This window comes from Chiloscyllium plagiosum, unplaced genomic scaffold (assembly GCF_037043375.1).
Source record: "Chiloscyllium plagiosum isolate Xiang-an unplaced genomic scaffold, Cpla_swu_hap1 HiC_scaffold_22, whole genome shotgun sequence".
NCBI lineage: Eukaryota > Metazoa > Chordata > Chondrichthyes > Orectolobiformes > Hemiscylliidae > Chiloscyllium > Chiloscyllium plagiosum.
The window spans coordinates 14,890,370-14,917,669 of record NW_028270160.1 but is presented as its reverse complement, the minus strand read 5'-3'; the positions used below and the strand labels follow the sequence as shown (position 1 = coordinate 14,917,669).

Sequence of the window (27,300 nt, the reverse complement as noted above, 5' to 3'; positions counted from 1 at the left end):
GGAGGAAGTGAAGTGATAAGAAAATGAAGTGTAAATCTATCGAACTGACAGAATGAGGAAGTGGAAGGTTTGTCATTAATGTGGAGAAACAAAGTTCTTACTTGGAGACAATTTGAGCAGCTGCTTATCACACTCAGTATGCAGTACAGTGAGCACTGTGGTTTTCCAATATCCTTCCTGGTGATTAAGGCTCCGTGGGCACAAAAATGCATTCGAAACGTTGGGCCTTCAGTAAATGCAATTAGGGAGAGCTGCACCCACCGTACTAACATGTGCGGAAATATTCATAGCATTTTTATTTTTGCAGCACATTGAATTTTTCTAGACTACAGAGAAGAGATTCAGTCCCACTGTGTCACCTGTCAGTGCTCATTTTGTTGAGGTGAATAACATGCATGATCAGAGCCTCAAGACCTGTCAGGCTGAGTTGAGTATTTTTTTATCATTCACGATGCTGACAGACCCAACAGGAGTCTAACCCAGTCACACTCTCGGCATCAGATAATGACACAAGCACATCCATAGTGACAAGCATTAACTCTGTATGGCATTGCTTGGCAATGGCATTAATAAGCATAACAGTTTCATACTGAGTCTATCTTTACACCCTTAGAATCCCTATTCACTCCCACTGTAGAGGGAATCTGAACAGAACAAGCCACTTCCTATTCACTAACATTGCATAAAATCCTTTCTCATTCTCATGTTGACAATCAGGAGGATTGTGCACTGAAATGGAGATGACATTAAAACAGATTGACTTACTTGGCAGTCTCTTGATCACCTTAAGTAGACTGACACAAAAATATAGCACCAGGAGAGGTGTTGCATTGTGAGACCTGCCATCCTTTGTTTGGAACTTTAATGTGGGATCCTATCTGTTTCGAACAGATAGATGTTGAAGACTCCACAGTATGACTGAAGGACAGCAGGATGATCTTCTGTTGTCCTGCCAACATTCATCCCTCAACGAACACCATTAAAATATAAATTGACTAGTTAAACATCTCAGTGCTGTTTGTAAGATGCAGCTATTACAGAATTCCTGCCAAATTTGTTTACACAAGTCACTGCACTTCAAAAAGATAATTCATAACGTGAAGGGCTTTTTAATGTTTTGATGTGATGAGACTTATATAGATATAATAACAACTATTATCCACTGCTGCACAAACATTTGTGATATGTTTTATTTATGAATATAAGAAGTAACATCAGGAATAGGCTACCTGGTCCCACCCCATTGTCTGCTTTACCATTCAATACATTACTGGCTGCACTGTATACCTCTACCCATTCATTTTATAAGTCCCCTGGTGCCCAACAATCTATAATTCTCCGTTTTAATTATACTTAATGACTGAGCATCCACACCACCCAAGGATAGAAAATTCTCTGAGTGTAGAAATACTACCTCATCTCAATCCTAATTAGATTGATCCTTGTCTTGAGACTGTGACCCATTGTTCTAGAGTTTCCAGCTGGGGTAGCCTATGAATCTTTAAGAACGAATGTGTTTGTGTGGAGACATCAAACATACTAATGACCACTGTATATGCCGACTCCAGGAAAGAGGTAAAATTGCAGATGGGAGGTCATATTCTATCTCCAGGCCCCCCACATATCTGAAGCCACAATATTAGGATAGGCAAGTACAAACCACAAGTCGACCTTCTCTAATTGTAGCTATTGGCAATAATTTCATGGTTTGTAGACTGACAGGATAAAATTGATACATGGTCAAGAATTATGACACAAATTATAAGATTAACAGTTTATTTTTTGACAATGATTCATCATAAGTGCCACTCCACATAATTTTAATCTTAGAAATCCTAATCACTAGAACGCCAATGCATCAATTCCTACCCATTGACTCCCATTGCTAAGAAACCCAATGGATTAAATACCTTCCCAATCATTCCCATTCTATAGAATCCCAATGGACTAAACTACTTCCCATTCAATTTCACTCGATCAAGTTCAAATGGCCCAAGTCCGTTCCCAATTGCTCCTGTTTCAAAGAGTCCTAATTGACCAAACACTTCCCTGTTCTCTCCCATTCTATATAGGTTCAATGGGTGAAGACATTCCCAATCAATCCCATTGTATGTACTTCCAGTAGTTGAAGCTCCTTTCCCATTCACTCCATGCCATAGAATCACAAATGATCAATGTCACCAGTTGAGGGAATGTTGAGGATCCTGCTTCCTGTGTTACACATCTCTTGACTCTGGTGGCTTATGCTTAATTTCCTTGGTGATTTCCAGTTTGTTGACAGGGCCAGATACCCTGAACATTGCTGAACAAGCTCCCGTCATATTCTTCCACAACCTCTGCTCCTCTCTACTTCCTCTCATTGAGTTGGAGTTAATGACGCGTCTTCTGATGTAACTTTCCATTGTCCCTCGGACTTCCCTGCTTTCTATTATCCCATGTGTTCCCCATTCCCTATGCCAGAACTTCCCAAATCCTTCCCACTGTGACCCCATTTCAAGGCTTAGAAGTTGCTAGAGTTTCTGTGAGATTCAGGAGATGGGGGTGATGTTGTGCAGACCTTTGGTGGGGGGATGCAGAGGACAGAATACCTGTGAGCGTGAGGGGAGGGGGTGGGGATAGATGGCAGCCATTGGCTGCTCTGTCCTCAAGACCCCAAACTTTTCAACTTGTGACCTCACAAAGGATCCAAATTGATGTGGTTTGGAAATGCCAGCCCTTTGCTATTACATGTTTCAACTCTATCCTTCACTGTACTCCATGTGTACTCTTTTATCTTGTTCACTGTGTCTCTTTCCTACCACTAGCTCTCTCAGTAGTCTCTTTGCCTCTCCTGCTGTCTTCCAGTGTTTACATGGGCAGGTTTTAGGTGTGTGTGTCAACTCTTAGTCGTCTGTGTATTGCCCTGTGTGCTGTTTATGTGTGTATCTGCTATTTGTATGTTTCTTCGCCTCTACACTGACTCTGCTTGAACCCTGTATCTCTCCCTGCTGTGTGTCTCTCACACACTTTCCCTGTCTCAGTATATGATTTACTCTCTCTCTCTGTATTATGCCTATTTGTTCAGTTGTCCAGCAATCCCCTGGAAAGAGGGACAGTCACCAGCTGTCAAATAAACAAGGAGAGGCTTCTTCCATAGAACAAACCGGGGTGGGGTGTGTGTGTGTGTGTTATGAATAGGCGAAAGCTATTAAGAGGGAACGATTGTAGAATTAAGCACTCACAGATATTGTACAGCGGGGACTCAGTGACGCTTCGGGAGAGTCAACCCAGGAATTTGGCAATGCCCTGTCTTTTGTTGCAAATATCTGTTTTGAATGAAAGACCCAGCAGCAATTTCAAACAGAGGATCGCAAAACAACAAAAAAAAACTCTTCTTTGCCGGAGCTGAGCGAGCTTCTTGGAGGGTGAGGGTGGGAGAGAGCTGGAGCAGTCACAGTCTGTGTTGTGAGGAGCTGGGCTCAGTAACTCCAGGAGACGCGAGTCAGGATCTATCGCACCCGGAGACAGAGAGAGAGGAGGGGGTGGGTGGGAGAGAGAGAAACCCCAGGAATAGCCCAGCTACGACAGCTCTTCCATTCGGCCAAGGCACCTTGAAAACTGTTTTCATTTTAAAACCAGTCTCCCTATCTAACCCCAGCAAATATTACATTCTCCAAACGGAGGGATCATCACTAGAAGGTAACAAACCGGCAGCTTTTCTGCTCTCTCTATCTCTTCCTCCCTCCCAAACATTGACTTATTAATTCCAAATGTTTTCCCCCCTGCTCCTTCCCCTCCTCACTGGCTCCTGAAGTGACGGATCATGAAAGGGAAAAGCAAGAAGTGTGGTGTATCGAACCCGGAGCAGAGGGACATGGATGGGTATGATCAGCTAGCAGGTAAGGAGAGCCACTCACACACACCCGGGAGGTAGGATGGAGCGGCTGTGCTTTCTGCCCGAATCTGGGAATTAGTCGAGATGCATTTTGGAATGTTTGCATGCTGGATCCCAGTCCAGTGTCTTGCTCCCCTTGTCCTTTCCTCATGTAGTTATCTGGATTATCTCTTGTTTATTTGCTGTCCTAGGTTTATAGTAAATTGGAATTGGACCGGTACTCATAATTGCGCTTTTCATTGGACCGGACACTGAGCAGGGCTGCCCTATGAGTTGGGATTTGGAATAATTTGATTTTTGTGAAGGATTTGGTAGGTCAGTGGGGGGAGGGGGGGAACTGGAATGTGCAATAGAATAGCTACAAAGTTTATTTTCCATCCCGTTAAAACCAACGAACAACACGGCGCAGTGGTTGCCATTAGAATGTAGGTATCACTCCAGCTGCCGGGTTGTAGGGTACCATACTAAGTGGGTATTACCCTTCACCACCCAGGACTGTTCTGAAGACACCAGGATTTAAAGATTCATTTCCAGCACAGGGATGTGGTGTTTTCTTAAAAAAAAATTGGGGGGGGGCGGGGGGTGTACAGAAATAATCATTTTTCTTTTGTTGCTCACTTTTGTTAATTATTTTAAAAATACTGAAGATGGGGAAGAAAGGCCGTGTAATTGGATGGGATTGTAGCGGGTGAGAGATCACATGATAAAATCTCCCAGGAAAACACCCAACTAGAGTTGGCAACGCTCGCTTCTCCCCAACTTGCACTTCAATGGAATCGATTTTTTGTTTGCAAAGTTGCATCTGTCTGATATTGACCTGTGTGTATTCAAAACCAAAAATAGGTGGGGTTTTTTTCCTTCCCTTTAGTTCAATGATTAAAGCTGGAATGGGATTGGGGGTTATATTGTGGAAATCCAATATTGGCTGAGCCCAGTGCAGATCGCAGGAAGCTGGTGGTGGACTGATGTCCTTGTTCCTGAGCTTGGGTATCAGTCTGTAAAGGGGGTCTGCGAAACGCTGATCTGTGCAGTGTGTGTGTATCAGTTTTTTTTCTGTTAACCCCATGTTCATTTAGTCTCCCAATATTTTGCAGACTTGAGTGAATGAACACGTTACCGGAGACCAACACTTATTTACCAAGAGTTAGCAGCATCATGTGTTCACTTAGTCTTTTAACTGACTGGAATTTGGCTCAAACACATGTGTTTGAGCCAAATTCCAGTCGGGTAAAAGACTTGGCAAAGTGTTTGAGCCCAGTTCCAGTGCCACAGTCCTACCAGGCTGTTCTCTCACTAGACAGTGACAACTGATGGCGATTTAACCTGAGAGTCAACAACCCTCAAGTGAAGGAAATGGTTGAGTAGGAGACTGGGAACCTCAGTCAATGCAGGAATTGAATCCACGCCGTTGGCATCTCTCTCTGCATTGCAAACCAGCCGTCCAAATAACAGCCGATATAAACGATACTTTCATTGCGCTACCGAAGGAGTGCTACACTGTCAGAGATGCCACCCTATCAGTTAGATAGACATTCTCCGGGAAATTCTCTCCCACTAATATCACTACAACAGACCATCTAGCCATAATGGCATTGCTATACTTAACCTGGCTTCCCCTAAACTATCAACTTTGAATAGATTTTCCATTTGAACTGAATCTCATACTTGCACTGTTTTAAAGACCCTCATTAAATCCGGTAAAAAATTACTCTTTCGCCAAAATTAATGGATATTGTATAATTAAGAATGGTATGGAGAGATTTGTGGGCAATGTATCAAAAACAGACTCTTCCTGGAATACTCGCGTCGAATTCCTTGTTTATGGGCGATGAGAGATCTTCAACCTTCTCTACCTCCTTTTTAGGGTAGAAATGACGACCCTCGTCAATCCCTGTCCAGGGAATCCACCATCAATAGGCACACAAGAGAACCCAAATTGGAAACAAGTTCCGGAATGTTTTCTGGCGATAATCTCGAACAGAGAAAGGATTACATGATCCTGGAAGTGTTCCCCCCCCCCACCCCTCGTGGTAAACGTTGACCTGCTTCTTCTGTCAGGGCCTCATGGTTTTGCGCGAAGAATAGGTGCATTCATATAGCGCCACAAAATCAAACGGTTGTGCCTCCAATGGATTACCTTTGATGTGTAATGACTGTTACTGTGTAGGCAGATGTGCTCGTTAATCCTTTTGCACACCAAGGTCTCACAAACCAGAGTGAAACTAATCCACTATTGCACCGGTTTTGTTAGTGCAGTTGGTTGATGAATCCCCTGGGGCTTTTTGGATATTTTTTCTCTCTGTGGTTTTGCGCGCTTGGTTGAAGTTGAGCCCAGGGACCTGTTACTTTGAAAAGCCTTAACGACAGAACAGCGCCTTACTCAATGCCTAGCCACTACAATGGCCGGTCAGTCGAGATTATCACTTCAGATCCTGATCTTGCCTGAGACCCAGGTCGGCTGATCCACAGGAAGGATTATTGTCAACTGAAGCATAACATTAAACATTAGGGGGATGTTTAAGAATGCTTGATGTAAAAGAGGTAGCAATGATGAGACAGTCACTGTGTGATACTGCACTTGTTTTTACACATGAAATATTCATGTGACTAGCCTATTGCATGCTATCTCACAATTTAATCCTTAAATACTGGTTAAAGGATTAATGTGTTGAGCCACAGCTACTGTCTGCACACTCCCCTCTGGTTTAAATATGTCTTTGATGGAACCACCGTGACTTCAAGGGAGAATTGATCTTTCAACTTGCTTTACAAAGCCGCAGGGAGAGTGAAATGATCAAATACTCAAGTCTTCATTGGACCCTCTCACGTCTGTTATCTATTTCATTGATGCTATTATCTTCATTGTCCCTCCTCATCCTCAATTATCCTTCCAGGACACTCTTCTTCCTCTCTACATCCCACGCTGCTGGCTGTATCAGCTGTGATTCCCAAGTTCCCAAGGAATTCACCTTCTTCACAATCCCAGCATGATGCAGCGACTATAAAGCGGTGGTAATGCAGCCCTTGATCAGGAACAAAAGGAGCAACAACGACTTTAACAAACAGCTTTTTTTGCACTGTGACTGGATAGAGTCTAGAATGCATTGCCTGAGAGTATGGCAGAGGCAGGTTTAATTGTGGTTTACAAAAGGAATTTGACAAGGTTTGTGAAGGTTTGTAGCTCAGGTTGAGGTTTAGGGTGTAGGTTTGCTCGCTGAGCTGTAGGTTTGATATCCAGACGTTTCATTACCTGGCTAGGTAACATCATCAGTGGCGACCTCCAAGTGAAGCGAAGCTGTTGTCTCCTGCTTTCTATTTATATCTTTCTCCTGGATGGGGTTCCTGGGGTTTGTGGTGATGTCATTTTCTGTTCGTTCAACGTCATCTACAAAATTCCATGCAAGGACTGCCACAAACACTACGTAGGACAAACAGGAAGAAAGTTAGCCACCAGGATACACAAACACCAGCTAGTCACAAAAAGACATGACCCTCTCTCCCTTGTAGCCCTACACACGGATGAAAAAAACCCATCATTTCGACTGGGACAACACATCTATCCTGGGACAGGCTAAGCAAAGACATGCCAGAGAACTCCTAGAGGCCTGGCACTCCAACCACAACTCCATAAACAAACGCATAGATCTAGATGCCATCTATCAACCCCTCAGAAAACGAACAGGAAATGACATCACCACAAACGCCCCCAGGAACCCCATCCCGGAGAAAGATATAAATAGAAAGCAGGAGACAACAGCTTCGCTTCACTTGGAGGTCGCCACTGATGATGTGACCTAGCCAGGTAATGAAATGTCTGGATATCAAACCTACAGCTCAGCGAGCAAACCTACACTCTAAGGAATTTGACAAGCGCCTAAGACAAATGATTTTTAAGGCTACAGTGTAATAGTGGGAGAGTAGGACTGGCTGAATTGCTCTTGCAGAGACCCAGTTTAGGGATGATGAAATGAATGGCTTTCTCTTCACTCTGTAACTATTTTTCCCCTTCATTCAACCCTATGTGGTTGATGCTAACTCCCATGCTCATGGTGGGCGAAGACATGATAATTCACAAAGTCAGAGTGAGATTGCATCCATGGGAATGAATGGCAATGATTTATCATGAAGGCAGGTAGCCACATGGGAACTGAAGCAATGACTGAGAATTTATTTTGTTTGTTTGAGAGACTTGGGCACCACTGACTAGCTCAGCATTTACTGGTCATTCCTAGTTACCCAGAGGGCAGTTCAGAGTCAGCCACATTGCTGTAGGTCTGGAGTCAGACTAGGTAAGGATGGCAGATTTACTTCCCTGAAGGGAATTAGTGAACCAGATGAATCATAGAATCACTACAGTGTGGAAGCAGGTCATTTGGCCCATCGCGTCCACACCGACCCTCCGGAGAACATCCCACTCAGACCCAGTCCCCAACCCTATCCCTGCAACACTGCATTTCCCATGGCTAATCCACCTAGCCTGCACATTCCTGGTCACTACCAGCAATCCATCTAACCTGCACATCTTTGGACTGTGGGAGGAAACTAGAGCACCCAGAGGAAACCACACAGACACAGGGACAATGTGCAGATCCCACACAGTCGCCCGAGGGTTGAATCAAACCCCTTGGGTTCCTAGCGCTGTGAGGCAGCTGTGCTATGAGCCACTGTGCTGTCCTGGGTTTTTAATCAGAAGTGATTAAATAGTTACTATTAGGCCAAATTTAATTCTAGATATTTTGTTTTAATGAATATAAATTTCACCATCTGTCATGCTGGGACTCAAGCCCAGGTCCTCAGAAGATTTGCCTGGAATACTCCGTTACTAGTCCAGTGACTTACCACTATGTCATCAGCTCCCTCCTCCCCCTGTTATCTGATGAAATGCTAATAGGAAACCCGAAAATACTGGCTTGAAGGAATCTAGGCTGAGGAGCAGAAAGTGCCATTGTGGACTCCACCATTTGTATCTCCTGGGGCAGTATACTCATGATATAAATAAAGAAAAGTTTGCATTTAAAGAGCACCATTTACATCCTTAGGGTGTCCCAAAATGCTTTACAGCCAGAGATACTTTATGAAGCTTAGTTCTTGCTATAATTTAGTGAATGCAACTGCTAACCTGTGTACAGCAAGATCTTACAAACAGAATTATGATAATATTCAGATATTGTGTTTTAGTAAGTGGTGGGTGAGAATTGTAAAAATAACTGAGACACATACGAACATATGAACAGGGAGCAGGAGTAGGCTATTCAGCCACTTGAGCCTGCTCTACTGTTCTGTAAGTTCATGGCTGATCCAACTGTTACTCCAAATCTATGTTCCCATCTACCCCAATAAGCTAAGAATCCCGTGCTAAGCAAGAACTTATCTACTGTTGTATTAAAAGCATTCAAAGACTCTGCTCCCATTATCTTTTGAGGAAGAGAGTTTCAAAAATTCACCATGCTCACACTCAGGGGATCTCCAACTCTTCCTCAAATAGTGCCAAGAGAGCTTTCACATCCACCTGAGAGGGAATGAGAGGCATGGTTTAACATTTCATCTGGAAAAGTGCGGCTCTCCCTCAGCACTATGTTAGGAGTGTCAGCTGTGATTATGTGCTCAGATTTCTGGTTTTGGAACTGAGCATTCTAATTCAGAGGCAGGAATGTGCCAAACAATGCCAGGAATCGAATTGATGTGCATTCTGATTTATCCTAATTGATTGCTGAGTACAGTAATACAATGCAATACCTCATGGGTAATTAGACTAGTTTAACACTAAAGGAACAAAGAAGATGGGTTGGCGCCCCCTGAAGAATTGCATACCATTCTGGCTACTTCTTTATTGAAGGATTTTACTGCTTTTCAGAAAGTACTTTGTAGTGGATATAGGTTTGCTCGCTGAGCTGGAAGGTTAATTTTCAGACGTTTCGTCACCCTACTAGGTAACATTTTCAGTGGGCCTCAGGTGAAGCATTGCTGATAATTCTTGCTTTCTGTTTATATGTTTGGGTTTTTTTGGGATGGTGATGTCATTTCCTGTGGTGATGTTATTTGCTGTGGTGAAGTCACTTCCTGTTCCTTTTCTCAGGGGGTGGGAGATGGGGTCTAACTCGATGTGTTTGTTGATAGAGTTCCGGTTGGAATGCTATGCTTCTAGGAATTCTTGTACGTGTCTTTGTTTGGCTTGTCCTAGGATGGATGTATTATCCCAGTCAAAGTAGTGTCCTTCCTCATCCATATGTGAGGGTACTAGTGAGAGAGGGTCATGTCTTTTTGTGGCTAATTGGTGTTCATGTATCCTGGTGGCTAGTTTTCTGCCTGTTTGTCCAATGTTGTGTTTGTTACAGTCCTTGCACAGTATTTTGTAAATTGCATTAGTTTTGCTTAGTATATTACATTAGTAGCCCACAAACCCACCAACACACTAAAACAGCAGCTATTGAACTTGAAAGACAACAAGCAAAACTAATGTCAGGAAGTGACTTCAGCATAGCTTTGCCTGAGGCCCACTGAAGATGTTGCTTAGTAGGATGATAAAACGCCTGGAAATGAACCTTCCAGCTCAGCAAGCCAAACCTACATCCAAAACCTCAAGCTGAGCTACAAATCTTCTTAAAACTCGCTAAGTACTTTGTAGTATCCACTATAATTCTGAGAATTGGAAATTTAGAAAATAATGCATTTTTCTGTATGAAAGTGAAAGTGATTACATCATTTTTTAAAAATTGCCAGGAAAGAAGCTAAAACTAAATTGGAGATAAAATGTGAAAATGGAGGGAATGTTTCATTTAGGGAAAATGGGTAGGTGGGATAGACATATTAGGAGACTGTGGTTGAGACTGAGGTACCTAGAGAGACTATAGCTGGGATTAAGGAATGTGTTGAGAAGATTTGTGGGATTGAGGTATATGAAGGGAGTAAGGGTGGGATGAGGGATATGGGGAGGTGTGTGAGAGTCAGAAAGATGAGGAGGGCCTGCGTAGGTAGAAGGGGAGATATGGGGAGAAGGTATGTGAGATTGAAAGAAATGGAGAGAGTCAGGATGGGATGGGAGGTGCATGGGATTGAAGGATATGGGGGAAGCAAGGTGGAAGAAGTATTAGGCTAATACAGAATCAAAGTGCTGGAGATGCTGAAAATCTGAAATAAAAACAGAATGTTGTTACAATTCAGCAGGTCAGATAGCATGGATAGAGAGAAAGAATCAACACATCTGGTTAATGACATTTTATCAAAACTGCAGAAACATTGACTCTTTGCTCTCTGCACAGATCCTGCCTCATCTGCTGAGTATTTTCAACATGCTCTGTATGTATTTGTTTAAGTTAATGATCTAATTCATGTTTCTAAGGATACTGATGGTTTGTTCTTTAAAAATCCAATTAAGTTGGTGATCTAATTCTCAAAACTTGCATGCATTCACATATTCAGGAGAGGAGCAGTGAAGAAGTGAGCCATTCAGCCCATCATATTGAATACTAGCTCTTTGGTTGTATTTAATGACTCTAAACTTCTTTCTTTGCCTTTTCCCCAATATCCTTTTGAAACATTTTGTAAAAAATCTTACCGGTTAGGATATCTGATCGGCATGGATGGGTTGGACCAAAGGGTCTGTTTCCATGCTGTACATCTCTATGACTCTATGACAGTTCCCTTTAAAATGACTTTACAGCTTTAGTGACCACTTGTAAAGGATTCCATGTTCTAATAAACCCCTGAGTGATTGTGAAACTCCTCATTCATTCTTCACTGCTTGTTACTCAGTACGTGCTCGCATGGTTTCAATTCACCAGCCAATGGACCAATTTCTTTCTCCATTTGTCCTCTCAAACCTAGTTATCAGAAGAGAAAGGAAAGAATGAAAAGAAACCAAGGAGCAGAGAGGTGGAGACACAGCGCATTCAGGCAGTGTGATTGCGTGATCTCCCAATCTGCCACAATGCTCTTCCCTAATCAGCTATTGTACTGAGCTGGGCAAGAATGGAATCTAATTTAAATTTACAGCATGACAAGGGTTTCGCTTAGGGGAACAGCAGGTCACTGATTATTGGAAAGAATTCCGGTTTAGAGGACTGATGCTGTTCTGCTTGTTGAGAGTTCAACTTAACCACACCAGGTCACCCAGCGGAAGCGATTAGTGGAAACCCATGCTGAGAAAGATGGTCTCAGGTACTGCCCTTAAAATACAAACCTGCTGTGCAATGTCAATAAAGAACACTCATTAATGTTTCTGTATTGAATTCTTTGTCCTCTGTTATGACTGAAAGCAGTGACCTATTCCAAATGAAACAGTGGACAGCGGTCACTTACAGATGCCTGCATTTCCAATGAAATCATACATTGGAGTTCAGCTTAGCAGGTTCATCACCGCCCGGTTCTTGTGGGAAATATTACCAAACACTAGATAATAAACAGGTTGCCAAAAGTTCACAATTTCTTTTACACTAGAACTGGCGGGTCAATCAGTCGACAAAAGAGACTCTTATCAATATAATTGGCATGGAACAGTTGTTGGAGGAGATGAAGAGGATATACTTTACTTAAGTTATTAATTGTAATCATGCAACTCAAATTTCACCAACACAAATTGCAATGTTGAATGGAAAAATAAGAGAGTAAGTATTTATTTAATGAAAACAAATCTCCAGAGTCAAATGATAGCCTCTTCATTTGCTGAGTTTAAGGTGATTAGTCCAACACTCACCTTGTTTAGAGGATACTCCTCAATAATGTGCAAGATTGTTTCTGTCTCTTCACACACTGTAAAAAGCATTTGTACAGCTTCAGCTGTAGAGGGCGGCTGCTCAGGAGCCCGGGGCATATCCTGAACCTGTTTAGCAAAGACCACTCTCACGGTGGTAGTTCAAAGCCTGACACCCGACAGGTGGGAGTTTATTGCAAGGACGTTGTCCCGTGTTTCTTATTCTTTGATCTGAAGGATGTTGGCTGGTAGAACCTTGCTCAGGAAGATTGCTCCATATGAGGCAGTGGGATGGGCAGTGGATGATAGGTGACAATTGAACATGGACTGAGTGAGCAAAGGGCAGCATGGAGCTCTTCAGCCATTTAGCTTGATCGCAGATTTCTGTTTGTCTGCAGATGTTGGTGGGAGTAGAGGGACTGCTGATGTTTGTGAGGACAGGAAGCCAAGAAGGGATGTCAACAAGACGTGTACATGATGACCAGGGATATATGCAATACTTGGGTTTGGACTATAGGGAGAGGCTGAATAATCTGGGACTATTTTTCCTGGAGCATCAGAGGCTGAGGGGTGACCTTGAAGAGGATTGATAGTCAAGGTCTTTTTCCCCGGGGCAGGGGAGTCCAAAACTAAAGGGCACGGTTTAAGGTGAGGGGGCAAGATTTAAAAGGGTGCTAAAGAGCAATTTTTTCATGCAGAGAGTGGTGTGTGTATGGAATAAACTGCCAGAGGAAGTGGTGGATGTTGATACAGTTACAACATTTAAAAGTCATCTGAATGGGCACAGGAAAGGTTTAGAGGGATATGGGCCAAATGACGGCAAATAGGATTAGATTAATTTAGGATATCCGAGAGGCATGGATGAGTTGGTCTGTGCTGCACATCTCTATATCTGTTTAGGGTGGCATGGTGGCTCAGTGGTTAGCACTGCTGCCTCACAGCGCCAGGGTCCAGGGTTTGATTCCAGCCTTGGGCAACTGTCTGTGTGGAGTTTGCACATTTTCCCTGTGTCTGCATGGGTTTCCTCCCACAGTCCAAAGATGTGCAATATAGTTGAATTAGCAAAGCTAAGTTGTCTATAGTGTTCAGGCATGTGTAGTTTAGGTGCAGTACTCAGGGGTAAATATAGAGTAATAGGGAAGGAGAATGGGTCTGGGTGGGTTACTCTTCAGAGAGTCAGTGTGGACTTGTTGGGCTGAATGGCTTTTGGGGATTGTATGATTCTATGCTCTGTATGACTCTAAGTGTTGAAGTGTGGAGCATAGGAGCAGCAATGTACCATGTAGATGCAGCATCTTTCTTTCTAGTTTTGACCTTTGTTGCTGTTTAATTTGCATGTTCCTGGAAGGACAAAATCCTGTTTAGAATTACTCCAATGTATGTTGGGGTCAGATCACACTTTACTCCCTGACTGTGCATAGATGGGCAATTCTGTTTCTGGCACTGGTATTTGGAGGTGAAATATACTGGGGTATGGCTTTTGAGGCAATCACTGGAAGATACCATGTCCTGCATTTATCCATTAACTTTATAACATCGTCATTAATGATCTGGTCCAGGGTGCAAATGGATGGAGCACGGGCGACACAAGAGTTGGCAGAAAAGATGAGTTTGCAGGCCATGAGGTCAATTGTTGAGCAGTATTGGGACTTGCACTGAAGCCTGTGGATGTTCACTGGCCAATCTTCTCCATATACCTCCCCTTTGTCCAAGGCAGACTATAAACCATCAGTAGTGTAGAAGAGGTTCAACAATTGACCTGCCGCTCTCTAGCCATCTTTCTGAGCAGGCTGGTGTGCTATACTATACCATAGGCAGCTGGGAGGTCTGGTAGCACTGCGCCTGTCTCTCAGTTCTTTTCAAAGGCATTTTCACAGTAGGTGTGAATACCAGAATTCAATCAATGCTGCAGCCCTTACTGGCGATAGATTGGTCGACACCCCCAGACAGGTGTGTTGTGGGATGAGATGATCAAAAGCTTTAAAGCACACAGAAAGAAGTGAAAGCAGTCAATAGCTGACTGCCCATTTGAGGACATTTCAGGATTTTGCAATGGCAATGATTTTTGCCATATGCCATATTCTCAGTAGAGAGTCTGAGCTGAATTGAATCAGTCAGGCACAAGCACAGATTTCAAGTTGTTTCTAAAAGATGTTAAAGTGGTTGTGTTTTAAAGCAAGTACTTGAAGGAAAGACAAGCTCCCCCACACATAGTCATTGTGTCCTGTTACTGAGACCCAGAGCATGGGGCACAGGATTATCAGGGAACAATAATCAGGGGACTAGGGGTGCTCTCTATGCTTGGGTCAGAGGTGATGCCACTGAGTTCAGTTCTGTCTTTACCAAGGGGCAGATGCATTTCAGGTCATGGGAGCAGAGGAGGGAACACTGTCACTAGAAGTATACAAAATCAGTTAGGAATAACTGTGGAATACACAGTTGGTACTTATAGTTGAAAAGACACGAGGCACAGATGAGATGGAGTCAAAAGGTGTGGTGCTGGAAAAGTGCAGCAGGTCAGGCAGCATCTGAGGAGCAGGAGCATAACCTTTGATGAAGAGCTTATGCTCCAAACATCGACTCTCCTGTTCCTCGAATGCTACCTGACCTGCTGTGCTTTTCCAGCACCACACGTTTTGACTCTGATCTCAGCAGTCCTCACTTTCTCCCAGATGAAATGGATCAGAGGATATTGAAGTAAAAGAGAGTGGAAATTTCAGGGGCCTTTCAATCTTCCTGAGACCCTAGGGAAGTACCAGAAGAATGGAAATTTGCAAATATTTTGGCTTTCACCAAAAATGGTGGTAAGAATAATCCCAGCAATTATGGACCGGTCAGTTTAACCTCAGTAGTGGGGAAAATTCGAGAGATAATTATTCAGCATAGAATTATAGATAATCACATGGACAAAGATTGCTTATTTCAGAAGAGCCATGGATTTCTAAAGGGGAAATCATGTTTAACTAAATTTGGAGTTTTTTTAAAGGGGTATCAGAAATTCTCAGTCGTGCTGTTGTCGCGATGCACATGGATTTCAAGACGGCGTTTGATGTGATGCCTTCAACAGACTAGTGCTGAAATTTACTGGAATAAAAGGGACAGTATCAACATGAATACAAAATTAGCTGAGTGGTAGGAAACAGACAGTAATGGTTAATGGATATTTTTTGGGCTGGAGGCAAGTCTGCAGTAGAGTTCCCCAGAGGTCAGTAAAGGGATCCTTGTTTTTCCTGATACATATTAAGGATTTGGATTTTGGTGTACAGAGGACGGTTTCCAAGTTGGCACATGATATGAAATTTGAGAGCATTCTAAACTGTGAGGAGGAAAGTGTAAATCTCTAAAAGGATGTAAACTATTTGGAGGAGTGGGCAGAGAAATGGCAGATGCAGAAAAGTATGTAGTAATGCATTTTGGTCAGGAGAATGTTTAAAGACAATATAAGATAGGGGATATATGGCTAAAACAGGTGCAGGAGCAAAGAGACCTGAGCTCGTATATGTGTTCAAAGGTGGCAGGACAAGTGGAGACAGCAGTTAATGAAGCATACAATGTCCTTAGCTTTATTAATAGAGGCATAGAGTACAGGAGCAAGGAGTTGATGCTAAGCTTATAGAAAATACTTATTAGACCTTAGCTGGAGTATTGTGTACAGCCATGGGTGCCACATTATAGGAAAGGTGTGGGTGCATTGGAGATAGAGCAGAAAAGATTTACATGATTGGTTTCAGAGATGAGGAACCTTAGCTCGGAGGATAGATTGAAGAGGTTAGACTGATCTCCTTGGAGAGAACAAGGCTAAAAGGAGGTCTGGTTGAAGTTTTCTAAACTATAAGCGTGTTGGTTAGAGTGGATGTTAAGAATTTTCACAAATGGCATAGATTTAACATAATTTTCAAATGGAGTAAATGTGAGGTAAATAGATTGTATAGTGAGTATTTAGGGTATGGAATGCGCAAGTTGGAAGTGTGATTGAGGCAGGTTTAATTGAAGGATTCAAAAGGGTATTAAATTATTATCTAAATAAAAACAGTGTGCAGGGGTATGGAGTAAAGGCAGGAGAATGGCACTAGGTGACAATGCTCATTTGGAGGGTTGTGCAGCACAGTGGGCTAAATGGCTTTCTTCTGCTCCATAAATCTTCTGCGATTCTGGGGGTTGGTGTGGGGCTGCTGAGCTTCAGTTGGTGGGGAAAGGGGAGTCGCTGAGCTCCAGGCAATCTCAGGCCCACTGAGCTTTCAACGGTGGCCCAGGCCCAGGGGCAGAGCTGTGGCCTCTGACTGAATGGAAGTTCTGGAGAACAACATCTTCCAATTCCTCCAAATCCATTGTGTGAAAAAGTAGCAAGTTCTTGGTGTAGAATTAGGCAGATGCTCTTTTTGCTGCTGCAACCTTTCTGCATTGTTGATGCAACTAGGAGCTGCTGATGGGTGTAACATCCATGGTTAATTCATGCTCGAAGGAGGGTCAGTATTTCACTCAGGGGCCCTTAGCATGTGGGAATCTTCATAGGTTTAGCTGCAATTCTGATATTGAACAAGGGTTAATTTTGAATAAGAGCAGATCTTTGCAGATCTCCTGTTCCCATCAGAAGTGCACACACCTTTCTCCTCAAACGTTATTTCCTCGTTAGCCCTTATCTTAGCCTCCTGATCTCTCCCCCACCCCACACCCCACCACTGTGTGTCAGTGATCAGGTGTTTGCTCAGTAAAGGCTGCTTGAAAGAGATGTCAATGGCCCCTTCCATTACTTTGTTGATGATTGAATGAGAGTGGACTGATAGGGTATTAAAATGATGGGTTGGATTTGTCCTGCTTTTTGTTTATAAGACATACCTGAGTACTATTCCATATTCTAAGATAAATGCCAGTGTTGTTACTGTGCTGGAACAGCTTGGCTAGGGGCATGGCATGTTCTGGAGCATCAGTCTTCATTATTATTGCTGGAATGTTGTCAGGACCCAAAGCCTTTTGCAGTATTCAGTGTCTCCAACCATTTCTTGATATCATGTGGAGTGAACCGTGTTGCTTGAAGACTTGCATCTGTGAAGCTGCAGACCTCAGGAGGTGGCTGAGATGGATGATGACTGTGGCTTTGTGTTTTGCTCTGATGTGTTTGGTTCCCCCGTTGTTGAGAATGAAGATATTTGTGGAGTCTCCTTTTCCTATTAGTTGTTCAATTGTCCATCACCATTCACAAGCGGCCAGATTGCAGAGCTTAGATCTGAGCTGTTGTTGCGGTAACCTACCCCTGGCTAATCCATCTGCTTCCTCTGCACATTGTCCTGTGTTGTAGCTTCACCAGCTTAACAGCTCATTGATAGGTATATATAATGCTGCTCCTGGAATACATTCTTCATTGAACCAGGATTGATCCCTGACCCTATGGTAATGGGAGTGTGGGGAATATGCCAGGCCATGAGGTTACAGATTGAATGCATTTCTGCTGCTGTTACTGACAGCCCCACAATGCCTTATGCACACCCATCTTGAGCTGATAGTTTCGATTAGATAGATAGGGAGGAAATGTTTGCACGGGTAAGAAGATTGGTGGTCAGTGAACGTAGATATGTGATTATTGGAAAAAGGAGGCGGTCAGGGGAGATATTTTCACACAAGGAACTGTTGTGATCTGGAATGCATAGCCTGAACGGGCAGTGAAAACAGATTCAATCAGAACTTTCAAAAAAGGTAAATGCTAGAAATGGAAGAATTTATAGGGCTCTGGGGAAAGAAAAGCAGGGGAGTAGGACTAATTGGAGAGCTCTTTCAAATGTGCCAAATAGCCTCCTTCTGTGCTGAATCATTCTATCAGTCTGATATAAATCAAGAATTTCAACAGCACACATTTTCTTTCCATCACTGCCTGCTTCCATAAATTTCTGCATGTTTCTGTATGCACTCAATGCCCCAACATAACTTCTATTTCCCCCTCTGTGGTGGGAGTCAAATCTCTGCCTACCCCACAGTCTAATCCTTCAGGTCCACATTGTTTTCTTTATTCATTCATTGGAGGTGAGTGTCATTGGCAAGACTTATTTGTTCATCCTTAACTGAGAAGGGGGGTCAATGAATGGCTTTCTTGAACTGACACAGTCCTCTCGTGGCATGTGTGAACAGAGGATGCAACGATCAATCAATTAGACGGAAGAATTTTTACTGAGACACACAAAATCCAAACTAGAAAATATAAACCAGAAAACATGAATTTGATTTATTTCAGTAAATCGTTTAAAGAAAGAGAAATAAAGAGAAAAGAAAGGAAGTTAGGATTAAGAGAAAAGAGGCAGAACACTTAAAATTATTTTTCAAAGGAAGGCTGGTGGAGGTAGGTTTAATTAAGGCATTCAAGAGGGTATTAACTTATTATTTAAATAAAAATATTGTGGAAGGGCATGTAGGATAAAAAGAGAGAATGCCAACTCACGACGTTCATTTGGAGAGTTGATGCCAGTGATGGGCCAAATGGCCTCCATCTGCACTATACCACTTCTGTGATTATGGATGTCTAACACTAACAGAACACTCCATTGTGGGAATGCTGCATTGTTGGAGATGTTGTCTTTTATATGAACTCTTAAACCAAGGCCCCATCTGCCCGCAAAATAATAGCCACAGTAGATTTTCAAAGGGGAGGTAGAGAATTGTCAACTGTGTAGTCCTCAGCCAATATACCTGAAATGGATCACATCGCTGTTTCTGGGATCTGGCTGTGCACAATTTGGCTGTCAATTTTCCTACATCACAACAGTTTGAAGAACTGTCCCCCTGGACATAAAACACAATGGGATATTCTGATGATGTGAAAGGTGGGACTAGATTGGGTGGGGATATCTGGTCGGCATGGACGGGTTGGCCTGAAGGGTCTGTTTCCATGCTGTACATCTCTATGACTCTATGACTCTAAATGCTGGTAGGTATCAATCTTTCATTTTTTGCTTTTTTTCTTAAATGGGGGATTGTAAGGAGTCATTGTAAGTGCAGGGTAATTCTCTATATCCAACATCAAGTCAGCTCAGGGCTCAAACTTCCAGAAATAGTTCCTGCTGGGATATTCGTTGGACCTGGAGTTAAACGCTTCACTGGTGTCTGAAATATTCTGCCTTGTCCTTACTGCTAATCACTGGATAAATCTGCTTACTATCTGTGTGCAGAACTATTACTCATTTTTAAATAGACCAGGAGAAAATGATGTCTTCAGCCTAAATCTGGAGAGGAAGAGCTTTCTCTACTTCCCCTCCTAATCCTTTGCTTTAAGAAGGCTTGGCAGAGTCTTCCATTCAAAGTAACTGCTATATCAGGTGCCTTGGCTAAATAAGAGTTTCCTTATGGATTCTTGTTGCTGTGAGTTTCCCACTGATTGAAGTGAGGGTTGTTGGTGAAGAGTATAGGGCTATTTCCAAATCTATGATCTCTACTACCTAGAAGGACAAGGGCAGCAGATACATGGGAATACCAGCCTTTAGGTTCCCGTCCAAACTACTTAACATCCTGACTTGGAAATATATCAATGATCTCCAGTGTTGCTGGGTCAAAGTCCTGGAACTTTCCCAACCTGTACCTACGCCAAATTAACTGTAGTGTTTCAATAATTCAGGTGTTTATCACCTCCACAAGAACAATTATAGGGATGTGCAATAAATGCTGACCCAACCAGAGACCCCACATCCCCTGAATGGATATAATAAATAAATGACATCACCTTGACTCCCAAAATAACCTTTCTGCCACAAAACAGATTAGACTGTTGTCCCTTTTGATTGGGATTCCAGACAAGAAAAAGGCCATTAACAGTGACGTGGTAGTGCTTGATGTTCATCATGATAAAAGATGCACACAAAACCTTCACAGACATTTCAACAGCGACTTGCAGTGTCTGGAGACCATTTCCAATGTGACCAGGGAAACAGTGGCATGTGTGAGCAGAGGAAGCTACAGAGTGACCCTTCAGCTTATCAATTTGAAGAATTTTCACTGAGATGCAAAAAAAATATAAATCAGGAAAAACGAATTAGAATTATTTCAATAAACCGTAGAATGAAAGAGAAACAATGAGAAATGAAAGGAAGTTAGGATTAAAGAGAAAGAGACATGTGCTGGTTGATTTTTGTTGGATAAGAGGATTTAGGGTTACAAACGCAAAGCAGATAGGTGGAGTTCAAAATACTGATCAGCAAGGATCATATTGAAAAGCAAGTAGGTTTGAGGGACTGAGTGTCCAGCACCTATTCTGATGAGTCTCCGTAATCTCAGCCACTCACTTCTTACATAAAAAATGTGTGCAATCGATGTCAACATAGAAACAGGAAGCTCTTCTCTGGCCATGTCCACTCTTGTGTGTCCATGGAAAAGGAGCAAGCAGAGTCTGTTGGTATGGCAGAAGTCTCTGCGACTGGTGGGTACTGTAAGGGCTGGAGTCCATCATCACCCCAGAGATGTGATTTTTGCTGAATCTTGGTAAGTTTCTGTTCCAGGTCTATACATTTCCATTGACTGTTTGATTTTGTTACAGTGCCACAACAGGGGCTGTCTAACTTATTTGATATTTCTAACGGTTAGAAACAGGTATTGAGTCCCTGTACTACAGAAGAGAAGTGCAGTGTGGTAGTTATTACAGTAGACTAATAATCCAAAGGTCTAGTGTAATTAGAGAATAGTTTCAGCACAGAAGGAGGCCATTTGGCCTATTGTGTATGTGCTGGTTCACCGAAGGAGCAATTAAACTAGCACCACTCTCCCACTTTCTCCCCAAAGCTCTGCAAAATCTTCCTTTATTGACAATAATCCAATTCCCTTCACTCACAGCATTTCAAACAAAAGCATTTCATGTGAGAAATGAAAGAACTGAAGCAAGATGCCATTGCATAGCCCTGAAGGTATTTTAGATCTTTGAAGTCCTATTGAATGGTTTACCCTAGATAACTAGTTAACTGTGAAATAAATAGTGGAAATTAAGTCAAAAGTCATGATAATCAATAAGATTCCAAACCCACAAGCTGTTTTTTCAAACATTAGGGACCTTAATTGCATTCTTGACAGTTTACTGCAGAGTTCATGATGAAAATCGACTCACTAGTCGACAGATAACCTGCGCGTGTTATTGAAGATAACTTCACCCAAGCAATACAGTGAATGTTACATTTTGAGTCAAAACTGCTTGCACAACAGAACAAAGCAATCTCATTTAATCTCACTATTTTTGGCAAGTATATGTGGGAGGGGTAAAAACTGCAACTTTGTAAAATTCGCCGAAGAACATGACAGTTGAGGATTTTTCAACCAAGTGCATTGATTTCAATCATAAGCTTATCTTTATGATGCATTACAACCCAGACAAGTCCCTATTACCAGAAATATTGAGACAACTAGTTAAGCCATTCAAAAGATAAAGACACAAATTGAGGCTAATATTGAATTAAGAAATAATTTTAATTAGTGGGCCTGAAATTTGAAGCAATTTTCCATTTCAAAAGCCACTGTTTTACCTTCATCCCTTTTCCTAACTTAGAACAGCTTAAACCGAAATGTGTCCGTCTGACATAGTGACACATTCGCTCTATCATTGCTTTCCTTTATCAAAAAGAGGAAATTTCTCCAGGGTGGAATTTTCCCTTCCTTGGTGTGGCCTGACCAACAGTGAGAAGGGGAGAAAGATTCAGGGGAATAAATCTCAACATTGAGACAACATTTTTGCAATTTTACCCGAGTCTTAAGTGGGGACTTCTGAATCTTGCCATTGAATGCGGCTACCTTATTTTCATGCATTGCATTTCATTAAGGACCTAATTCACCTCAGTTCCAATTAAACTCTTCTTCCCTGAGAAACTAGACAACACAAATTCCTGACATGTCAGTCAGAGCAGTAGCTCCCCACTTGCCGCAGCCATTATCCAACTGTCTCCTCACAACAACATCCCCCCTGTATAGTCCATGGCCACAATCCTCCTGACTCTTCACCCACACAAATTGGCATGAGCAAACCACCAGCCCCAGCACATCAATGTGCCTGCTCTGGGTACCAGCCTCCCCAACACCTCAGCCCTTCGTCACTTTACTTTCGAGGTCAGGGTCACTTACCACTTGCATGTTTCTTTGTGGTTGCTTTGTGTGCAGGAACACACTTGTATTTCAAAGTTCTCTATAGGGTCTTACCTTGCTTTCTTAGTGAGCGCACATTTACATAAAGCCTACCTGCCTCTCTTTACTTCATATTGTTTTCTTAGTGCACATTCACTGACTTTAACGCTGACTAATAGGCTGCCAACCTCTGTGTGGTCATATCGCTTTCTTAGTGCACAGAATACTTAGTGCTCAATTACAGGGTTCCACCTTCTGTGGCTTGCATTGCTGCTTAGCCCAGAGGGGTTACACTCAAAACGTTGACTTCTCCACCTCCTGATGCTGCCTGGCTTGCTGTGTTCTTCCAGCCTCCCGTCTGTCTACTTTGGATTCCGGCATCTGCAGTTTTTTTTTGTCTCTAGTCCAGAGGGAGTGTAACAGTGGAGAAGACTGAGCAGTCAAGGGTGCTGCTGTGCGTCAGTGGGTTACAGCATCCATCTGCAGCATATGTCTGCCGTTTAAACAGCAAGCTGACTGCATGTGTTTCAGACAACTGTGTTAAAAGGAGCAGTGTTAGTAGGTGAAGGGGAGCTACGACCAGTCAGGGACTACTGCCACTCTTATTCAATGAGCCCGTTTGATTCTAGTCCAGAGGGTAGGCCATGGTCACTCTAGTGTTTGGTGCCACCAGAGTCCAGGGATCTGTGTCCTTGTGGTCTAGGCCTGGAGATTCAGTACAACAGTCTCGGGATTAAAGCCAGATCAGCCAGGAATCTCACTCAGCAAATCACAAAATGGGAAAATTCGACTCTAGTTCCTTTCGTGACAGAGCTAAAAAAAAAACCCGTTATTATATTGATGCAAAGATTGGAACAAATCAAGTTAGGAGCATATGAATTAGAACTGACAAGAGGTCATTCAGCCCACTCAAGACTGCTGTGCCATTCAATAATATCATGACTGATCTGATTGTTGTATAAAGCAGTTAGGATCTAAAAGAGTTAACTAACAACACAAGATAAGCTCCACCCAGCATGATACACAGATCTGGGAGGAGCTAACAAGTACTCCATGTATCCTAATTAGTTTCTGAGTTGTTGCTCTGTGTTAACAGCTTGTTGCAGATTTAGTAATGTGTCATTTTAAGTTGAGGCTGATGTGTCACAAAAGACAATTATGTATCTTAAATATAATGTAACCAATCACTAAATAATATGGGATAAATCTATGACCCAAGTGGATTCAGCCTTTATCTGTCTTGGTTGGCATGTAGACATCCTTCCCCACATGGTAGCCTAGCCTAATACGAGCAAGAAGGATTGGTGACAGCAAATGTACCCAAAATATCCCAGATCACATCCAACACCTAAGCAACTGTGGCCTCAACTTCACATTCCCATCTACTTTGCACCTCCCTCCTAATGACATCCTTGGCACCTTGAGCCTTTCTTAGTCAAGAATCTATTCACATCAGCCTTAAAATTATTCAATGTCTGCCTCTTTCAGATTCTGGGGAGGAGAATTCAAAAAACTCATGAATTTCTAAGAGACTGAACTTCTCAACTCTGTCTAAGATTAATGCAATAGCTTTGACTTCACCTTAAACCTTTAATCTCTGGTTACCAAATGTCTCTGGATATAGTTTCTCTATTTATTCTATCTGAATCATTCATAATTTTGACCTTGATGTGCTCTAGGGGAACCCACTACAGGTTCTTCTTTCTCACCACAGGCACTACTGAATTCCAACATTCCCTCTCCCATTCTAGTAAATGCCTTCTGTACTCTCCAAGGCTGGATATCCCTCCAAACGTATTTGCCTGGAATACTGCAGCTTTAACTGTCTCTTTAATCCTGAACTTTTTAAATTTTGCGAGCCAAAACATAACACCATTTGAAAGGCCAAATATATGACATTAAGCATGCTACCTTCATCAAACCTTTCTATTAATTCATCAAAGAATTCAAAAAAAGATTGATTTGGTCATCCTTACTGAAATTCCATTAACACTGAAAGAGCTGTGGTTTTTGTCCTTCCTCATTTCTTTGAAGAATAAGAGAAATTCCTGTCTTGAGACAGAAAATAAATCAAACCAATTCGAATAAACTTCAAATAATCAGACACTGAGACAGCATTCAGAACTCATTGCTTTTACTTATATGCAAAACATTCCCCTTGTTTTGAGGCAAGAGCAAGATCAGGTGATCAAAGATTCACTGGAGGAGCATTTTGGGAACAGTGATCATAATTCTGTAAGTTTTAAGATAGCTGTGGATAATGATAAGACTGGGTGAAACTGCTAAATTGGGAGAAGGCTATTAGGCAATAACTGGAGAAATTAGACTGAGGGCAGTTGTTTGAGGGTAAATGCACATCTCATTCCTGATGAAGTGCTTTTGCCCGAAATGTCGATTTTCCTGCTCCTCAGATGCTGCCTGATATATGGGATTCTTTTAAAGATCAGTTGATCAGAGTTCAGGACTAGCATGTTTCTGTGAGGATGAAGGGATGGCAAGATTCAGGAACCCTGGATGACAAGAGATATTGAAAGTTCAGTCAAAAAGATAAAGGAAGCAAATGTAAGGTTTAGGAAATGTATATTAGGAGCATGAGTGTTACTAGGGAAAGATTAGTTCATTTAAGAACAAAGGAAGGAATTTATAGATGGAGTAGCGGAAATGGGTGAGGTCCTTAATGTATACTTCACTTCGGTTTTCACCAAGGAGGAGGACATGAAAGGTGGTAAGATTAGGGAGGGGTATGTTGATATTCTAGGTCATGTGAATATTAAGCAGGAGGTGGTGTTGGGTGTCTTGAAAAATGTTAAGATAGATAAGTTACCAGGGCCTGATGAGATCTATCCCAGGATAAGGAGAGAGGTAAGGGAGAAGATTACTGGGACATTGACAGAGATCTTTGTATCTACTTTAGCTGCAAATAAGATCCCAGAAAACTGGAGAATTTTGTTTCTTTGTTTTAGAGGGACAACAGGGATAATCCGGGAAATTACAGACCGAGGAGCTTTATATCAATGGTAGGAAAATCTTTGGAGAAGATTCTTAGGGACAGTATTTACTAGCATGTAGAAAAGATTAGACTTTTTCAGGAGAGTCAGCAAGGCAATGTATAGTGGTGATCTTGTTTCACAAATTTGACTGAGTTGTCTTAGAGCAAGTGACAAAAAAAATTGATGACGGCAGGGCAATGTATATTATCGACATAGACTTTACCAAAGTATTTAATAAACTGCCTCATAGTAGACTGGTCCAGACAATTAAGTCACATGGAATCCAAGGTGAATTGGCAAGTTGGATATAAAATTGGCTTGGTCATAGAAGACTGAGGGTAGTTGTGAAGGTGTGTTTTTCTGACTGAAGGTTTGTGACCAGTGCTATTCCACAAGGATCAGTGCTAGGACCTCTGTGGCTTTTAATATATATAAATGACTTGGACAAAAAAGTAGGTCTGATTAGTAAGTTTGCAGACGACATGAAAATTGGTGGAGTTGTGCACAGTGAGGAAGATTATAAAAGGACACAGCAGGGCATGGATTAATTGGAAAGTTGGGTAGAGAAATGGCAGATGGAGTTTAATCCAGACAAGTGTAAGTGATGCATTTTGGGAGGTCAAATGCAAGTAGGAAGTACACAGTAAATGGCAGGATGTTTGGAGATACTAATATTCAGAGGGATCTTGGGGTGCAAGTCCAGAGCTCCCTGAAAGTGGCAACACAAGTGAATAAGGCGGTAAAGAAGGCATACAGCCTGTTTGCGTTTGCAGCTATGTAAAACGTCAGATAGGCCACATTTGGAATATGCAAAAGTGAGGACTGCAGATGCTGGAGATTAGAGTCGTGAGTGTGGTCCTGGAAAAGCGCAGCAGGTCAGGCAGCATCCGAGGAGCAGGAGAATCGGCAATGCGGGCAAAAGCCCTGCATCAGGAATGATGAAGGACTTTTGCCGGAAACGTTGATTCCCCTGCTCCTTGGATGCTGCTTGATCTGCTGCACTTTTCCAGCACCACATTTGGAGTATTGTGTGCAACACTGGCCTCCACACTATGGAAAGGATGAGGAACCTTTGAAGAAGGTGCGAAAAAAAGATTTCCCAGGACAATGCCTGGATTGGAGAGTAATAATTGGCGATGAGCTGCCTCCTCAATCTGCTGCAGTCCATGTGCTGTAGGTAGACCCACAAAGCCGATGGGGCGGGAATTCCAGGATTTGACCCAATGTTTCTGAAGGAACACCAATATATTTCTATGTCAGGATGGTGAGTGGCTTGGAGGGGGGACTTGCAAGTAATGCTGTTCTCATGTCTACTGCTCTTATCCTAGATGAAAGTGGTCATGGGTTTGGAAAGTGCTATCTAATGAACATTAGTGAATTTCCTTTATGAACGTTGGGTATGGTACACACTGCTGCTACTAAGTATCAGTGGTGGAGGGAGTGGATGTTTGTGGATGTGGTGCCACCAAGCTAGTTGTTTTATCCTGGATAGTGTCAAACTTCTTGAGTATTGCTGGAGGTGAGAGAATAAGTAGAGAATATTTCAGCACACCTCTGACTTGTGCCTTGTAGATGGTGGACAGGCTTTAAGGAGTCAGAATGTGAATTACTCACTGCAGGATTCCTAGCCTCTCATCTTTTCTTGTAGATACAGGCTTTTATATGGCTAG

The 27,300-nt window shown here is 42.4% G+C and overlaps 1 protein-coding gene across 2 annotated transcripts in view; it reads left to right on the top strand.

Moving 5' to 3' along the window:
• Window positions 1–3,528: 3,528 nt before the first annotated feature.
• Window positions 3,529–27,300, top strand: part of LOC122561290 (A-type potassium channel modulatory protein KCNIP2) — a 365,867-nt gene continuing 342,095 nt past the window's right edge. For both annotated transcript variants that reach the window (XM_043712949.2, XM_043712947.2), the window contains exons 1-2: window positions 3,529–3,678; window positions 3,794–3,878. In XM_043712949.2, the coding sequence (XP_043568884.1) occupies window positions 3,803–3,878 (76 nt within the window). In that variant the 5' untranslated portion in view covers window positions 3,529–3,678; window positions 3,794–3,802. The remainder of the gene's footprint in view (window positions 3,679–3,793; window positions 3,879–27,300) is intronic.